Source organism: Marmota monax, unplaced genomic scaffold (assembly GCF_021218885.2).
Source record: "Marmota monax isolate L192 unplaced genomic scaffold, Marmota_monax_Labrador192_F-V1.1 WCK01_AAM20220418_F8-fsc00118, whole genome shotgun sequence".
Classification (NCBI taxonomy): domain Eukaryota; kingdom Metazoa; phylum Chordata; class Mammalia; order Rodentia; family Sciuridae; genus Marmota; species Marmota monax.
In genome coordinates this window covers 7640306-7659749 of record NW_026695231.1, presented here as the reverse complement: position 1 = coordinate 7659749, position 19444 = coordinate 7640306, and the positions used below count along the sequence as shown (strand labels likewise).

Sequence of the window (19444 nt, the reverse complement as noted above, 5' to 3'; positions counted from 1 at the left end):
AACAAAAAGTTGTTTCTTTGAAAAAATAAATAAAATTGACAGACCCTTAGCCACGCTAACAAAGAGAAGGAGAGAGAAAACTCAAATTACCAGCATACATGATGAAAAGGGTAATATCATAACAGACACTGTAATACTACAGAAATACAGAGGATAACTTGAAATTATTTTGAAATCTTATACTCTAATAAAATAGAAGACATTGAAGGCACTGACAACTTAGTCATACAATTTGTCCAGATTGAATCAAGAAGATATACACAATTTAAACAGACCAATATTTTGGCTTTCTCTATAGTCATACATATAGTCATTTTAAAGGTGGTAAATGTGTTACTAATGTGAATCGTATTTTAAATTTCATTTATATTCATCCTTATTATCACTCTTATGTATTTCTAACAGAACAATCCCTGGTGTCAGTCTTGCTCTTCTAGACTTTTATGCAAATGAATTACTACCTCTGCTTTCTTAATTTATTCTTGCTTTCTTATTAAAATGCATCTGCTAAGTTGTAGAAAATAACTACAAAATATAACTAACAAGTGCTTGAGTGGAGAGGAAGTTTTTATAATTGGTCTCCACTGAACCAGTCTGTCAGAACTCTTGCTCTATAGTCCCATGCAAAACACAAGTGACAGCACTGAATCCAAAATGTGCACAGCCAGTTGTAATCCCTGCACCAGTACACTTTCTGTGAATGAGCAGTATGCTTACCAAAGGTTGTTTATGTCCCAAACATGTTTGCCACTACAAATAAGTGATCTGGCTAATGTATTAGCTTTCTATTATCACACCCTAGCAACTTATAACTACACACATCATCTCAGTTTCTATGGCTTAGTACTCCAGACATGGTCTCACTGAGTCTCTGCTTATTACGGGGCTGCAATTAAAGCATTGTCTAGAAGTTTGACTAGAAAAGAATCTATGTTCCAGCTACTGTAGTTGGCAAAATCCATCTCCTTTTAGCTGCAAGACTGCAGACCCTGGCTTCTCTCTGGCTCTCAGCTAAAGACCACCCTTACCTCTCCTTGTCAAGTGGGTTTCTCCAACATGGCCATTTACTTTTTCAAGCCAGCAAGGGTAAGTGCTAAAGTGAGTCTGCTAGCAAGACAGACTTATTAACATAATGTAATCTTGGGAGTGAAACCTATTACCTTTTCCCTATTTACCAGTTAGAACCAAGTCACAGGCCATACCCTAATCAAGGGAAGAAATCATCCCATCAGAAGGTGAGGATCACTGGGGATTGCCTTAGAGTTTGCCCAACACGATTAAACTTTACATAAACCAGTGAATTACAGGTTTGTTGTTTAATGCAACAAACCAAATGAGATACTTTACAAATACTGAATAAAAGCTGCTAACAAAATTGCTGTTCAACTAGGTGAGGGTGAATTAAATGTAAAAGATTAAAATAAAATCTGAGATTGTGCTCTCAGACTGCTTCCTGAATGTCATTAAATAACTCTCCTTTCATGAATTCAAATAGAACAAATAGAGCAAAACTGGAAATAATACCAAATGTATTGTGAATTTCTGAGTGTGATTTGCACTAGATAAACAAAGTAGAATTCCAGTTTGCAGACTCAAATTGAAAAGAAAAGAAAAAATGCCTTGACTTCTGTTGGTCAATAAATGTACACTTAGGTGTTCAATTACTACGTTAAAAGATTGTATCCTTTTAAATAACTCCTCACTTTTAGCCCAGGAAACAGGGCTCTTACCCTACTCTTCAACTGGCATAGGCATTTCCTATATACTGGGAAGGGTGACCCAAGGAGCTGCAGCATGAGTAAGCCATACCAGTTCCTTGACTCTAACTTCTTTTCTTTCTTGCAAAAGCACATCAAATTACGGAACCGTGAGGACAGTATTGCTATATGGATGACACTAGTTAATTTATTAAATTACTGGCAAACTTAGCAGTTTTCTAGCAGTAAAGTGGCTATGACATATCTCAAAACTAACTGAAACATACTAATGTCTCCTGGTAGCTTCATGTTTGAGCATAATTTACCTAAAAGAATAGATTAACCACATATCCTTTAGGCATTATTCCCTAAGTAATGTTATTTTATTTCATTGCTTTATAAGATGGGCTTTTAAGCAACACTGAGTTCATGAATTTAGTCCCTGACTGGTACCCAGAATGTATTCATTCCATTTTATCCTGGGGACAGGATTAAGATTATCTTGTGAAAATTAAGGCATATAACATAATTAGCACCTGCTCATAAATCCACTCTACTTCCACTGGGAGATGAGGCATGGGGAATAATTATAGGCAGGGCCAATGTTCTCATCAGATATTTTTTATTCTAGTTAAAACAATAATACACATTCATTGGGATCCCTACATCTCAAATATGTCTTAAATATATTATTCTACACTTAGTTTCCTCTTCTTTATCAGTTTTTGAAAAAGAGTGAGAAAAAAAAGTAACAAGAACATGAAGGTGTGTATGTCTTGGGAGTGTGTTGGCTAAAAATGATAGGCAGTTGTGCAAAGAGGAAGAGTGGTTGCTTTTGAAAGGATGTGGATATTTTATATGGCATACTGATTAAGGATAATGAAATGCCAGAATCCTGCCCCATCAATCATCCCTCAACCACTTCTATCCAAGAAAATGAATTATCAGTTAGATTTGGATCACTGCTTTGTACTGTGTACCTCCAAAATTTCTGTTATAACCCTAACCCCCAGTGTCACATGACTGTTCTTACAGATAGGGTCTCTCAGAAGATAATTAAGGTTAAGTGAGGTCATACAGGTTGTGCCTTAATCCAATATGACTGCTGTACTTAAAGAGGACACCAGGGAGAAGCTGGCACAGAAAAAAGGCCATATGAGGCCACAAAGAGAAGATGGCAATTTGTACCCCAAGGAGAAAGTCCTCCATAGAAATCAACACTCCCAATGCTTTCATCTTGGGCTTCCAGCCTCCAGGACAGTGAAAAAAATTCTGTCTTATAAGCCATCCAGTTTGTGGTATTGGGTTACGGAAGCCCCAGCAAACAAATACATTAACCCCCTCAAATCTAGAGGATTCCAACCAACTGAACTGTGGCCCATCATTTTAGCAAAGGTCTCAAATGTCTCAATCTCCATGACACCCTTTAAACCTTGCCTAAATCTCTTTATTTTCCAGTTGTCTCCAAAGAAGAAAGAAATTGAAGCTAACATCAGAGTCTTCTGCATGAACTGTGAGTGTTAGAAGGAGCAGGGAGAATGAGGAAAGTGAGCCACATATGTACCAGTGATCTTGTAATCCACAGTGGGTCCTCCCCAGCAAGGGTACCCATCTCATCAACGTTTGTCTTTTCTTAGGAAGTAGAGAGTGTTGAGGGGAGAGGAAGAGCAGAATCTTTAGACCCTTGTTAGAAGTTTACCCTGAAATGTAGGCTTGTTTTAAATAAGACAATTATTCTATGTGTCATATGTTCTGGGTACAAGTAAGGAAAGCAGAAGTGCCTACAAGTGTAAATTAATCACACACTAGTATTTGAGCTTCTGAGTCTAATTTTTAGTTCTATTTTTTCTCATTTTCAAACTGTGATGTGATGTTTCTAGAATACATAAATTTAGCAAGAGACCTCCAAGTCCACTAGTTCCCTTCAAACTTATTGTTTTAGGTTTGCTGTGAGCCAGAAATTGAGGACAAAACTTGTTGAAATTACATGTAAAATCAGAGAAATAAATGTTGAGTGAGGGCTTGAGATGGGTCTTCTGTGACTAAAAGGTGAGGACTTTACTATTTAGATATGACAATAGTTATTTTAGTTGTTCATTATTGCTTCCGTCTTGGTTCTCGGCTTTGTTCCACATAACTGAAATTAATAAACAATCTTCAACTTTATGGAAGATATTTACTTTTCAATTCAGTCCTTCCTGGTTAGGGCTGAGGATAGGATTGGCTAAACACCATGAGTGTAATTATGCCTTGATTATGAGTATTTCCCTTTTCTCCTTCCAATCTCTTACATTCCTTCTGCCCATTACTCTTTTTTAATGGTGGGAAAATCTATTACATTTAGAACTAGTCAACGGGACATGTCATTCCAGTTGCATGCAAAGCATCACAAGAGGAGCTAGTCAAATACACATCAACTTCTCTGCAGCAGACCTGCTGGCTGTGTGGTCTTTTTCCTCATCCATGTCATAGGACTCCTTCACAGCTTGCGTGATCTTGAGGCAGGTGGAGGGTGAAGCTGCAGCTGTGGGAAACTTGACAAAGGTTATTCTGCCTGGGAGATCTCTTCCAGGCTGGTTTAAACAGTAAACTGAGGAGGGTGACATGCAGATCTTCTTGTGCCTTTTAGCACAGCCTTCTTGGCCTTTTGTCTATTTTGCTCTGATTTGAGTGTTAGGAACTCAAATCACTACAGTATTCTTTGCCTTCACTACAATATTTGTAAACATCCCATCTGTATCTCTAACAGCAGTTTACCAGCCCATTAACGTGAAGCGCAGGTACTGCTTTATCACCCTGCAGGAGACAGTTCCAAGAGACTGCCAGATCCTTGGCTATACTCTCAGAAGTACCATTCACTGAAGGAATATGTTTGTGATTTGCCCACATTAACAGAACACTCTAAATCAAACTTTCAGCTCTTTAATTTTTAGAATCATCACGTCACTCCTTTTTTAGCTTTCAGACATTTTATTTTACTAGGATATCAAACATCAAAACTATTGCTAGTAGTACTCTAAAAATTTAAGCTAACTTAAGCCAAATATAGTGTATACACTTAAGAGTCTTAGTTACTTGGGAAGTTCAGATGGAAGGATTGCCTGAGTCCATGAGTTTCAGACCAGACCAGGGACACAGGGAGACCTCATATCCAAAAATAAAAAGAAAAGAAAGAAAGAAAAAATTAATCTAATTTCTTAGGTTATTCCCATGAAATAGTAGCACAGAGAAAGAGACCTGAATATAATTAAATATATATTTGATTATTTCTAGTTAAAATATAAAATGATTAGTCAGCATTACTTCCAGTCCTAAACTTTAAAACTTATCAATTTTTCACTGCAAAGCAATAGAAGGAAATACTCTTTAAATGATAGACTATGTCAGTTTCTCAAAGTTTTTATCTTCACAGATAGATTATGAGAATCTTATTCTTATAAACTGGTAGCAATTTTACATTATTTGAGTCTCTCAAATGGCCTTGTACCACTTGGGGTACAAGACCATGTTCAGTAAATGCTGTTTGAGATATGAAATTAAATAACTTCATCATTATTCAAAGTACATGAATGAAGTCACGAATTGGTATCAACATACTTTAGATACAACCAGAGATATGAAAAATCGTGCTGTATATGTGGTATATGTGTAATAAGAATTGTAATGCATTGCGCTGTCATTTATTTTAAAAAAAATTAATAAAAAAAGAAAGAAGACATTAAGTTTACAAATACATTAAATTTGAAAGTATGGTCATCTCATAAGAAATTATGGAAATTAAAACTAAAATTAAAATTAAAACTAGATATAATTCACATCCATAAGGCTAGCAAAAAATTATAAAATATGAAAATATAGTATTGGCAAGAATGTCAAGTAATAGTAAATCTCATACAACGCTGGGAGAAGTAGTAGCAGTGCAACCACCTGCAGCAATTTGACATTACCTAGTAAAGATGAGGATATGTATGCCCTTCAAACTAGCACTTGGAGAGATATAGTCCTCTACACTTCTGCACAAAAAAAGATATAAACCATAATGATCATTTCAGTATTGCCTGTAGCAGCAAAAACAGAAAGTTAACTAACTAGAAGCATAAAATGGAAACACAAACACAAAAATCTAAGATACACCAACAGGAAAACAGACTATATAACTAACATGAATATACTATAAGACAATGTTCAATGAAGGAAAACACATTACAGAAGAATAGGAAGTTTAAAAATAAATAATAAATAGAAATTTATGTACAAACACATGTAAAATATTTTTGAAAACTCTGAATGGGAATAAGAAAGACTCAGTTCAGAATAGTAGTTGCTTCTAGGTAGGAAGATACAAAAATGAGACCAACGCACTGAATACAGGGTCTCAAATATAACTGTGATGTATTATTGATATTTTTTAAAAAGTTGAGAAAAAAGATTTTAGTATGATAAATAAATATCACAAAAAAGCCATTTTCTTTAATGGAAAAGATATTTAGCTTAAACTACAAGAAAGTTTGTACTTATAATTATTACCTTTTTTCATCTTCTTTTATTTTACCTTTTATTTCTATGAAACTTAAAAAAAAAATCCCAAATCACAATCACAGATGATTGGGGAAAGGATTAGATTATAGGCCAGAAAACCTCAGAGACATTCAAATTGTATCCAACCTTACAGAGATATTCCTCCCTTAAGATTATGTATAGTAAATAAAGTGTTTGTACTATTGAAAATATTACATAAATAAAGCTTAGTGAAAAGCAAAAAAAAGATTATGTATAGTTGTCAAATCCTAGGTTGCTAACCTCATCCCACTCAAAAATAGAAATATTGGAAGTGTTAATTTGAGAGAGACTAGCAAATAGTATACTCTTTGGATATGCTTATTGCGGAGGGTATTTTTCACATGTGGATGCAGAACTGTATATTATACATGCCCAATAATATGTTATTGAAAACTTTCTCCAATAACTAAAGAGGGCAAATGAGTTTTAGACATCAGATATTTAGTCAGCGAACTGCTTGAAACAGCTTGATTCTTTATAGCAAATCTGGTTATCTTTTCCTCAACATTGAAACTATTTATATATTAGATTTATATTAATATTATATTATTATTACTTTCTTTTTAAAAACTTGTTAGAATGCTATTTCTCTCAAAACCTATCTTATTTCAAAGTAAAAGACACACTTCCCATCAATTCTTCACATTGTATGCTAAAGAATAACTCTTAGCTATGATTTTATGATAATCCTTATTTTTCAGTATTTTGTTCAAAACCAAATCAAGATCAGAGGCATGTTACTATCCACTCTTCATAGAAAATGAAGCAATGAGTGGCTGGACATTAGGTATAATCTTATTTACTCACATGACAGTATCATTTTTGCAGAATGAAAGAAGAAAATGAAAAGAAAAACTCCATAGGTACCTCATCATTTCTGATTCAAAACAACTTTGCAGTCTACAACCCCGCTAAAATCTAAGTATCACTCAGGTTTCCACTGACCTACATAAGCATTGGTCAAGATTTTTCATTCCACACATGTGACAAGAACTATGGAAAAAAGAACTCGTAGGTGGTGTTGCTCAGCTATAAAGTGAAATACACTCTTTTTAAGAGAACTTAAAGCATGAATACATGAGGAGAACTGATAGTTCAACATATGTCTAACAGAGACATCTGTTAAGGAACAGCACCAAAGAGCTTCTGCTGCTTTTGCCTTGATCAAAATATTTTCCAATAATTTTGTGATCTGGTTTTATAAACCTAGTTTCTTGGTAATCTGCTAAGAAATGTTAAAATTCTTAATATTGCTTCTGTAATTCTGTTCTTTTCTCTATCTTTACTGACCAAATTCTTCAACATAAAAGAGATTGTTTTGCAGTTCTGGAAAATATAACTAGATTATCAGAAAGGTTTCTTGGCATTATCTAAAAATGCATAGAAGTTCAACTGGCTTAGGCCACCAGACACTAGCAATAAATGGATTTTTTATTTAAGATGTCAATTACTGAATTTTTTTACAATTTCATAAGTAGGAGTACTTACACAAAATCACTATCCTACCACTGTGAATTACATCATTTATAACTTTAATGCAGCTGTCCTCTGTTACTTAACAATGTAATTCTAAGTTGTAACAGTCTTGTCTTTATTTTCATTACAGGTTTTACCACCCAGGAAATCACTTCTGAACCACTGGGCCATTTTTGTGAGGATGGAATATTATGCAACAAAGTAAAACCACAGCGGGGCTCAGTAGCCCACACCTGTAATCCCAGTCATTTGGGAGGCTGAGACAGGAGGATCTTGAGTTCAAAGCCAGTCTTGGCAAAAGTGAGATGCTAAGACCCTGTCTCTAAATAAAAAATACAAAATAGGGCTGGGGATGTAGCTCAGTGGTTGAGTGCACTTGAGTGTAATCCCTAGTACCACACAACACACACACACACACAAAAGTAAAACCACAGAAAATGTAAATTAATAAACAATACACAATGCCAGGCATGGTGGTGCACACCTATAATCCTAGTGGCTAGAGAGCTGAGGCAGAAGAATGGCAAGTTCAAAGTCAGCCTCAGCAACTTAGTGAGGCCCTGTTTCAAAATTAAAAATAAAAAAAGGCTGGGGATGTGACTCAGTGGTTAAGCACCCCTGGGTTCAATCTCTTGTACCAAAATTAATTAATTAATTAATTAAAATAAACAATACACAAGAGAAAAAAATGTTAGCAGAGATGAACTGCATGCTAGTGACTCTGAACTAAGCCAGATTAACACACACTTTGCCATCTGTGCATAAACTAATGTGTCCACATTTCAAAAGTAGTGGAATTTATGAGAAAATTAAGATTATACACTTGAAATTTATTAACTATGAACAAAACCATTTTACTGTGTTAGTTTTCCTTCAACGTTACTACATTGCTTAAAAGAACCCCAGGGATCACTAGTACGGGTCCTGGGTCATTCTCAAAAAAACACAAATACATGAGGTGGGACTCATACTTTGAAGAGGAAGTTATAAATATAATATCTATCTCAAACACTTTTTAAACTTTGAAAACTCATCAAATTGGATCCCATTAATTTAATATACATGACACAAATAATATGACCATATTAGTGAATAATGTTGAAGACAATTAACAATTCCAAAGACCAAACTGTTTTTAAGAACTTTAGATTTTAGAAGTTTTAAACTGATGACACCTCAAATTTAGATTCTCTTCCTCCCCACCCCCCAGTACTGGAGATTGTACCCAGGACCTCATGTATGAGGTGCTCTATCACTGAGCTACATCTCCAGTCCAAATCTAGATTCATTTATCTATTATTGATATTGGCAAAGGCAGGCAATAGTCCTTATAAATATATTATGCATGAAGAGGATGAAAGAGGGGATAGCTAAGTTCAGATAAAACCAGAACAAGAGTTAACAAAATACTTCTGAAGGTGTGATTAAAATGAATTCTTAAGTATCTTCTTATCTGCCTTTTAGTAAGCACACCTGACATGGAGGCATATTTTACTATTTTTTTCTTTACCAAGAGAACTTACTTTACAATGCTAGGGAAAACAAATGAATTGCCCTTCATTCCATTATTTAATTTTTAGATATGACCAACTGGGAGATGTTACTGAGCAGACAGGTAAGGCCAAATGAATGTTCTTTAATGATGAGAACTAATCAAACCTTGATCTGTTTTTCTCCTCAAAACTTAATAGAAAGCAACTCTATGAACATAAATGCAACTGTTTAAAAACAACAATGTATACTGGTTATAATTAGTGAATCTCAATTGTTCTTTTGCTATTATTTTCACAGGTTAAGGAAAACAAAATTGTATCATGCCTGAATGGACATGACGAATGCATGATTATGCATGTATGGAAATATCGCAGTGAATTCCATTAATATGTGCAATTAATATGTGCTAGCAATTATAATAAAAAAATCACATCATTCTTTACATGCTTGTTTTAAAAAAGCAACACATATCAGCAAAGATTAGCAGAAATTATTTAATTTCAGAAATTATTTAACAACAAGGAAATCTTTTAGTTAAATAAAAGCAGATAAATAAAGCAACCTTCAGCTTCATGTTCAAATGTTTCAACAACTAAAACTGTGCTTTAAAGCATTCTCTGCAACCTCTTGTTAAAGACAGAGTGGGAGATCACATTATTATGTATCCCATCTAGAAGTTCTAAATGTCACTAAAAATCACTCAGTTTGCCAAAGTAATCCATGGCTTAATCCAGGAAAAAAAATCAAAATCTAGGTGGGCTATGGAGAGAACACCTGGGTACTGTTAGTAGTCTGTGTGTTTCAAATGGGTGAACAAAATTCTGTCCCACTGTGGCTTCAGCCCAGTAAAAGATAACACCTTTGGGTAATGCATCAGCCTAGGAGGATGCCTTGTTGTCACTCACACAAATGCCTCATTAGCTGAAAGACTGGTAATGTAGAAGAGATTTTCTCCCAGAAGAAATCCATAATAATTATCTCACTTTCACTGCAAAAGAAGAATCCAGGAAACTTTTCATGTTCTCACTGAGCAGAAATATCAGTGCTATGAAAAGTTATATTGGTTGTCACATTTAAAAGGAATCTCAGGAAAGTACAGAGACAGTTCTCTAAAGGGACATAAAAATATACTTGAGTTATCTGGCACTAAGACAAATGGGAAGGAAGTTTTGATATCACAAATCCATATTTTAAAATGTAGTGTTAGAATCATAGCAGATGTAGTTAAACATGCCATACTAAAACTTTCTTTTATTTATCTATTTATCTGTCTATCTACCTGTCTATTTATCTATTTATTTATTTATTTTTGGTATCAGAGATCAAACCCAGGGGCACTTAACTGAGTTCCATCCCCCACCCTTTTTATTTTTTTATTTTGAGAGAGGATCTCACTAGGAGCTTAGAGCCTCACTAAGTTGCTGAGGCTGGCTCTGAATTTTCAATCCTCCTGCCTCAGTCTCCCAAGCTGCTGTACCTGGCATAAAAATTTCTTCTCTCTGTTCTGGGACTCCAAAAGTCTTATCACATTTGCCTATGTGACTATGATCCTACTCTGTTTTAATACAAATCAATCAATCTATCTATCTATATAATAATATATATGTGTATGTGAATTATATATACATATATATAAAATTTCACTATATACAAACAGTATACATGGCCTAACAATAAATTACTTGCTTCATTTTTAAAATATGAAAATGTACATCTGAGAAAGTTTTCCCATTGAAGTAATGAATGAAGTAACAAGAAACAACTTTGGTTTACCAGGATAATTCCCATTCTAACTGTTCTTTTTTCTCCCCATGTGGTTTTGTATTTTCACTCTTTAAAGAAATATTCCTGTCTTTTACTGTGAGTAATCTGAAAGGCAAGTGCTATGAGAAAAAAGAAGAGCTAAGTGAAGCAATAAAAGAACACCTGTTCTCATATTAACTCAAAACTAGATTTTAAACTAAGAAGCCTGAATACTTCAAAATATGATACAAAGTTTTATTCTTCTCAATTAAAAGAGATAAATTCCTTTCATATGGAATATGCATTACAATAAAGTCTATGTAAGTATTCCAAAATCCAAAAATCTCTGAAATCTTAAACACTTCTATTCCCAAACTTTTTGGGTAAAGGGGATTCAACCTGTAGTAGATATTTTTCAAACAACTATTTATTTGTAAATGTTATGTTTTATATCATGTTTTTTCTTCATACATGTATGAAATGTAGTATTATACTTAACTTAATAGAAGAATTCAGATAACTGACTTTACAGAACTTTATGTATTAACAATAAACTCACATTCTAATTACATGCTAAAATTAATTACCTTTTGTAGACTGGTAGGATTTAGCTGAGTTTTGTCTATTATTTTCACAGCAACCTAGAAAAGAGAATCATTAAGCTGTATTTGAGAATATATATTTTAATGAATAAAAACTTACAAAGAAAATGTCTTTTGTTTCATTCCTAATTATGCATTATTTAGTTCTATTTGAGTATTCATGATATTGGTAGTTTTGTAAACTTGTCAGTCTTAGAATATATTCCATTGACCTGTCTTTAACATATCTGATCCTGTGTCAATGAAATTAAGCCTTTGCTGTTTATTCCAAGTTTTCTCTTTTACTGTAAAAATCACCCCTGTATCTTAATTGTTTACTCATGATCTCAATAAGCAACAAACATAGGGGGATAACTTATAAACATGTAGTAATTAAAATATTATGTGAATAAAATGATTACATGGATACAGAGATTAGCTATGCAAGCCTTCTTTTTTTTTTTTTTTTTTTTTTTTTTTTAGAGAGAGTGGGGGAGAGAGAGAGAGAATTTTTTAATATTTATTTTTTAGTTCTCGGCTGACACAACATCTTTGTTTGTACGTGGTGCTGAGGATCGAACCCGGGCCGCACGCATGCCAGGCGAGCGCGCTACCGCTTGAGCCACATCCCCAGCCCCAATGCAAGCCTTCTTATAGCAAAAAGGCAAAATGGATTTAAACATCACTGAAGGCTCTATCTGGTATAACCTGTATGTAAACAGCTCTTAGGGTTGGAATGAACTAAATTAAATGGAAAATGACAATAAAAGTATACATAAAGTGAAAATATTAAAGTAATTCTGTAGTTGAGACTTTTAAAAATAATGTCCTAATCAGATCTAGTAAACACTACATAATACGATCGTGAGCTATTTATTTAAATGAAGTCTTTAACCCAAACATACAGACATAAATATAAAATGTACAATGTGCAAATATATAAATTTTTACCACCACACAAGTACAGATTATTTAAAACACAAGGGATTTTAGAAATCCAATTCTCTTATCACCGAGAAAACCACCTGTATAACAACATTCATTTACTGGGGTCTCTAAACAAAAACTAGTGGGGAATTTTCTACATATTTGCACTTAGCTTACCTTAAGCTAAGAGCTTATCCTAGCCTTGTTCCTGAGATTAGTAGCAATGGTAATCAGAAATGTTTAAAGAAACCATATAATAAAAGATGGAAGGCCGAAAGTTGCTCATTTGCAGCACATCTGATTTACAAGAGATGTTAATATGTTAATATGTATCAATCTTTCCTAAATGCTAAAAGATCACATTTTATGCCATGATACAGATCAGTTTACTAAATGTTCCATGCACACATAATAAATCACATGTTGCAACTGTCATTTATTCTTCAACTTCAACTATTAAGAAAGCTCTTTCACAACACTCTGGAGAAGTCCAGGCAAATATTAAAAGGCATCATAAAAACTTACCTCTCTACCAGTTAGAACATGTCTTGCCAATTTCACTTTGGCAAAATTCCCCTTCCCTATTGTTTTTTGTAAACGGTAATTTCCAATGTGAGGCTGTTCATCTGTTGCTGACGTAATGGAGTTTCTACACCGGGGGATGTTCTGTCTGCTACTTGATTTGGTAGGCTGGATGTGTGGTTCCGTATATCCATCCACAGATGTATGCTAAGAAAAAGGTTATAAGATTGCATCATTAATTAAATTACATTATAAAAGGGCAATTAAAAAGACTACAAATAATTTTCATTAACGATTATTCCTCAATGAAAATATACTGTGCATACAATTTAAAGTTGAGCATTCTATTCATAATTCCTTCTTGACTTCAACTCCTTTTACTGATAAGTTCAACCATTTAAAATAAAATGAGTATATACTTTTATTTATTCATTTTATTATTTTTACTGTGCTGGGGGGTCAAATCCAGGGGCTTGTGCATGCTAGAAAACTGCTCTATCACTGAGCCATATCTCTGGCCTTTACATGCTTTGAATGAAAAATGTAAATGGGTACGTAGCCAGACACTCAACAGACCATTACTGCTATACAGGATATTGCCCTTTTACACTGAATGACAGCATAGACCAGGACTGCTCCATTAGAAGGACAGAATGTCTTTACTACCAAAACAAAACAAGCTCATGATATAGAATATTTGGCTAAACTAGCCCAGCCTCTCAGACTAGCCACTTTATGTTCTCTCTTACATTTCTTGCGAATATAACTTGACCAATTGATCAAATGGGTGCCTGCTACAAGTATACCTCTGATCAATTACTGCCTAGCCCCCTCGCCCAGCTCACCATGCTCATGTAAGAGGTATCTATATTCTTACCCAGGTTCATGGTTCAAGATTCTTTGCATTCCTCCTTAATGTTGTTCTTGACAAAAAGATGTCACTTTGTCTCACAGTCTCATATGACTTCAGTGGATAGCTGATCCTGCTCAGTTGGGGGCTCAGTACCTGGACTCTCAGTTCAAGCTGCCTAACCATATCTTTTCCTAGCTCTGATTATTTATGCTGCTAATTTTGTCTGCTTTATGACATACATAAAAGCTATTGCAAATATAATCACACATGATAAACATAATGTTTTTCTCTGACTTTTTAAAAAATAGCTGCAGATGCACCAGGAATGTGATTCAGTGATAGAGCATTTTGCCTGGCATACATGAGGCCCTGGATTCAATCTCCAGCACCAAAAGTAAATAAATAAATAAAATAAAAATAATTGCAGTATGACAAATTAACAAAAGAAGGGTCATCTTTTATTTGCAAAGTAATTCAGATTCATGTTGTCCTAACCTATACAAGAAAACGTTTCTCTAAAATATTCTGAGTTTACTGTAAATGAGGTAGTTTTCCTCATTTCCTTCTCAGAGGATTTGTTACTGGTATACAGAAATGCTTTTGATTTATGGGTGTTGATTTTATATCCTGCAACTACGCTAAGTTCATTTACTAGTTCTAGAAGTTTTCTGGTAGAGCTTTTTGGGTCTTCTAGGTATAGAATCATATCATCAGCAAATAGTACTAATTTAAGTTCTTCTTTTCCTATATGTATCCCTTTAATTTCTTTCATCTAGTTGCTCTAGCCAGTGTTTAAAAAACTATGTTGAACAGAAGTGGTGAAAGAGGCATCCCTGTCTTGTTCCAATAACCTCAAAAAAAAATTAAGATACTTGGGAATCAGCTTAATGAAAGAGGTGAAAGATCTATACAATGAAAATTACAGAATCCTAAAGAAATAAATCAAAGATCTACCTTGCTCTTGGATAGGCAGAATTAATATTATCAAAATGACCATACTACCAAAAGCACTATACAGATTTAATGCAATTCTGACCAAAATCCCAATGACATTCCTCATAGAAACAGAAAAAGCAATCATGAAATTCATCTGGAAAAATAAAAGACCCAGAATAGTTAAAGCAATCCTTAGCAGGAAGAGTGAAGCAGGTGGCATCACTCTATCAGACCTTAAACTATACTACAGAGCAACAGTAACAAAAACAGCATGGTACTGGCACCAACACAGACTGGTAGACCAATGGTACAAGATAAAGGACACAGAGACTAACCCACAAAATTACAATTATCTTATATTAGACAAAGGTGACAAAAACCTGCATTGGAAAAAAGATAGTATCTTCAACAAATGGGCTGGGAAAAATGGAAATCCATATGCAACAAAATGAAATTAAACCCATATCTCTCACCATGCACAAAACTCAACTCAAAGTGGATCAAGGGCCTGGGAATTAAATCAGAGACTCTGCGTCTACTAGAAAAAAAGTAGGCCCTAATCTTCATCATGTGGGTTAGGTCCCAACTTCTTTAATAAGACTCCTATAGCACAAGAATTAAAACCAAGAATCAATAAATGGGATGGAATCAAACTAAAAAGTTTCTTCTCAGCAAAAGAAACAATCTGTAAGGTGAACAGAAAGCCTACATCCTGGGAGCAAATTTTTACCCCTCACACATTAGATAGAGCACTAACCTCTAGAGTACATAAAGAACTCAAAAAGCTAAGCACCAAAAAACCCCCAAATAACCCAATCAACAGATGGGCCTAGGACCTGAACAGATGCTTCACAGAAGAGAATATACAACCAATCTACAAATATATGAAAAAATGTTCATCTTTTCTAGAAATTAGAAAAATGCAAGTCAAAACTACTCTAAGATTTCATCTCACTCCAGTCAGAATGACAGCTATTATGAAGACAAACAACAATAAGTGTTGGCGAAAATGTGTGGAAAAAAGGTATACTCATACACTGCTGGTGGGACTGCAAATTGGTGCAGCCAATAAGGAAAGCAGTATGGAGATTCCTTGGAAATTTGGGAATGAAAACACCATTTGACCCAGCTATCCCTCTCCTCGGTTTATACCCAAAAGACTTAAAACCAGCATACTACAGGGACACAGCCACATCAATGTTTATAGCAGCACAATTCACAATCGCTAAACTGTGGAGACAACCTAGATTCCCTTCAGTGGATGAATGGATTAAAAAATGTGGCATATATACATAATGGAATTTTACTCAGCAATAAAAGAGAATAAAATCATGACATTTACAGGTAAATGGATGAAGTTGGAGAAGATAATGCTAAGTGAAGTTAGCCAATCCCCCCCCAAAAAACAAATGCTGAATGTTTTCTCTAATATAAGGAGGCTGACTCATAGTGGGGTATGGAGGGGGAGCATGGGAGGAATAGATGAATTCTAGATAGGGCAGAGGGGTAAGATGGAAATGGAGGGGGTAGGGGGTTAGCAATGATGGTGGAATGTGATAGATATCATTATCCAAAGTACATGTATGACGACATGAATTGGTGTCAACATACTTTATATACAATCAGAGATATGAAAAAATGTGCAGTATAAGTATAATAAGAATTGTAATGCATTGTGCTGTCATTAATTTTTTAAAAAAATCAATAAAAAAGAGGAAAAAAGGTGATTCAGAGTCAAAAAATAAAAATAAAAAATAAATATTTTGAGCAGAAGTTTCTCTTTTTCCTTGCTTTTTTCATTGGTGCATTATAGGTACACAATAATAGTTGGATTCATTTTGTCACATTTGTATATGTATGCAACATTATTGGCTCAATCTCTTTCCCAGTACCTTCCCTTCCTCCCTTTCCCTGATCCACTTACTCTGCTGATCTCCCTTCTATAATAATTATTATTTTAATCAGTGCATTTCATATATATGTGTATATATATATATATATATATATATATATATATATATATATACCTATATAGTATACATACCATTATACACACACACACACACACACACGATTCATTGTGATATATTTGTACATAGACATAGCATAATTTGGTAGATTCTGCTGAATAGAAATCTCTTAAAAGCAAAACTAAGAATGAATCTATTTACCAGCCTTGTGCAAAGCATGATTCATACTCATTTTTCTATTATTACTTCCTGATTTTTTTATAAATAATTGTTTTTAATTCAGTTCAAGATTACAGATATTCTTTATAACTCTAGTCTCTGGCCTCCTTCTGAATTAGAGGCCCTTTTGGTGCACTCTTACAGTGACCTGTTTCTATGTAAATAACATCCATCACACTGTACCATCATTATATATTTACTGGTCTGTCACTGGCACTGTACCATGAACAATTCTACAGCAAGGATATTTTCTTTTCATCTCTGTGTGCTCACCACATTGAAAGTGCCAGATACACAGGAAGGATTCAATAAATCAATAGTTCTCAAAGTATTATCCTGGACCAGCATCATCTGGGCACTTATCAGAAACGCAAATGCTCCAGTCCTGTTCCAGGTCTATTGAATAATAAACTCTATGGGTAGGTTGCAACAATTTGTGTTTCAACAAGTGTCTTCTGATACATACCAAAGTTTGAGAACTATTGCAATAACTCATATGAAAATGTTATTTAGTGTCTCTTAGAGACTCTTCTATTAACTGGGCACAAACAAGATTTTAACTCCATTCAATTCTAAGAGTTAGCAGACTGCTATAATATTTCCCACAAATGGTCTCTGTCTGAACTTGTTCTACAGAGAATGCTGACTTGTCCATCCTTCAATTCAATATGAATATTCCTCTTTCATGAAGCTTTTTGTCCTTTCACGAAAGAGTTTATTCCTCTCTTCTGTTGCTACTTTTATATCCAGTAAATATTTCCACAATTGGAATTATCACACCATCTTGTAAATATCTATCCATAGTCTACTTTTTTAAATTTTAAATAATTATTACTATCATCATCAGCAGCAGCAGCAGAGGCAGCAGCATTTTTCACTACTGAGATTTGTCCCCAGCTCTTTACAGTTTCTGAGAATTTTTCTTTTGAGGTGCTGGGGCTTGAATTCAGGGTATCATGCGTGCTAGACAAGTACTTTACTACTGAGTCAGATTCTTTGCCCTTATTTTTTATTTTGAGACAGGGACTCAATAAGTTGCCGAAGTTGCCTCAAACTTGTAATCCTCCTGCCTCAATCTCCCAAGTTTCTGGGATTACAGTCATGTGCACCATGCCTGGCAGTCCCAGATTTCTTTTTGCTATAGATCCAAAGCTCCCAAATCTGCATAATTTAACATAGTGTTAGGGACAAAAAAGGCACCAATACACATTAACTGTATTGCAGGGGTTTAATATGAGACCTCATACCCTTGACTTTTAAGAAATGATTCCTTGTTGCTCAGATCTATGATGTGTATAAGAAGAGTAATAGTTAAAATATTTGAGATGTACCTGGCTCCTAAAGGCAGTTGTAGGCTAGATCCTGATGCTAAACCAAACTAACAGATTTGATTAATTTGATTAATTCCAAGTTTCTGCACCCTTTCCTATGTTAATTTTCCTGTGCCCTCCCACTGAAGTTGGGGAATAATTCCCAGTCTTTGGATTCATGTAATTTTCTTTGGCCAACAGAATAAACTGGATGTAGCAAGTCTTCAAGTGATATGTGTCAACTTACTCTCATAAAATTCTGCATCACCGTAAGAAGAACTTACCCAGGATGACACCAAAGTAAGATGAGACATACATGGAATAGAACCACTCCCAGCTAAGCCCAGATCAAATCAACTGACATCAGATGACCCTCAGACTCACAAGAAATCATAAATGACTGTTGGTTTAAGCTATTGAGTGTTAGGAAGACTTGTTACACATCAATTTTGGATGATACACAACCCCATTATTTGACTGTTTGACTGGCTATTGATTGATTCATTCGTTGACTGACTACAGAGCTGAGAAATGAACCCAGGTCCTTCAGCATATTAAGTATTCTTTACCAAACTACATCCCTAGCCCCTATCACCATTTTTAATTTAAGAGGTGAACATAAGGGAAAATACTAATAAAATATTCTTATCAAACATATTCACATTCTAGCAGAATCTGAGGAGAGGGGCAGTGTAATCAATTCCCTAAGAAGAAACCCTCGGTCATAGGTATGTAAGCTGTAGAGGGGACTGTTTTGTATCCCTAGCACCAAACACAGTATAACAGAGGAATCAGCAAAAGATTTTGGAGAATATACTACCCATGGGTCTACAGACTACAGTTGAACAACTTTTGGTGCAACACATCACATTTTGGAATGCAGGCTTTAAATTGTCCAGTTGATTTTTCTTTTTTAAAAGATCTAGCTCTCGACATTAAATGTGATGATTTTATGATCTTATATAGATCATAAATACATAAAACATAGAATATACTGACTTAAATTAAAAATTGCCTTAAATAACATATTAAAGAATATATTATCTTAAATAAAAGTCTTTTTTAATATTTGAATCAGATGGAGTATAATTTCTCATTTTTCTGAGTGTACAAGTTGCAGAATCACATTGGTAAAGCAGTCACGTATATATACACA

General features: G+C 34.4%; 1 protein-coding gene across 6 annotated transcripts in view; it reads right to left on the bottom strand.

Moving 5' to 3' along the window:
* Positions 1–19444, bottom strand: part of Mark1 (microtubule affinity regulating kinase 1) — a 127935-nt gene that overhangs the window by 47551 nt on the left and 60940 nt on the right. For 5 of the 6 annotated variants that reach the window (XR_006850441.2, XM_046438445.2, XM_046438441.2 and 2 more), the window contains exons 2-3: positions 13004–13207; positions 11558–11611 (exon numbers count right to left, since the gene is read on the bottom strand). Coding sequence is in view for 4 of the 6 variants with exons in the window: in XM_046438445.2 (XP_046294401.1) it covers positions 11558–11611; positions 13004–13207 (258 nt within the window). In the remaining 2 variants the exon portion in view is untranslated. Of the gene's footprint in view, positions 1–11557; positions 11612–13003; positions 13208–19444 lie in introns of those variants that run through there. The other variant, XM_046438440.2, reaches the window with a different exon arrangement.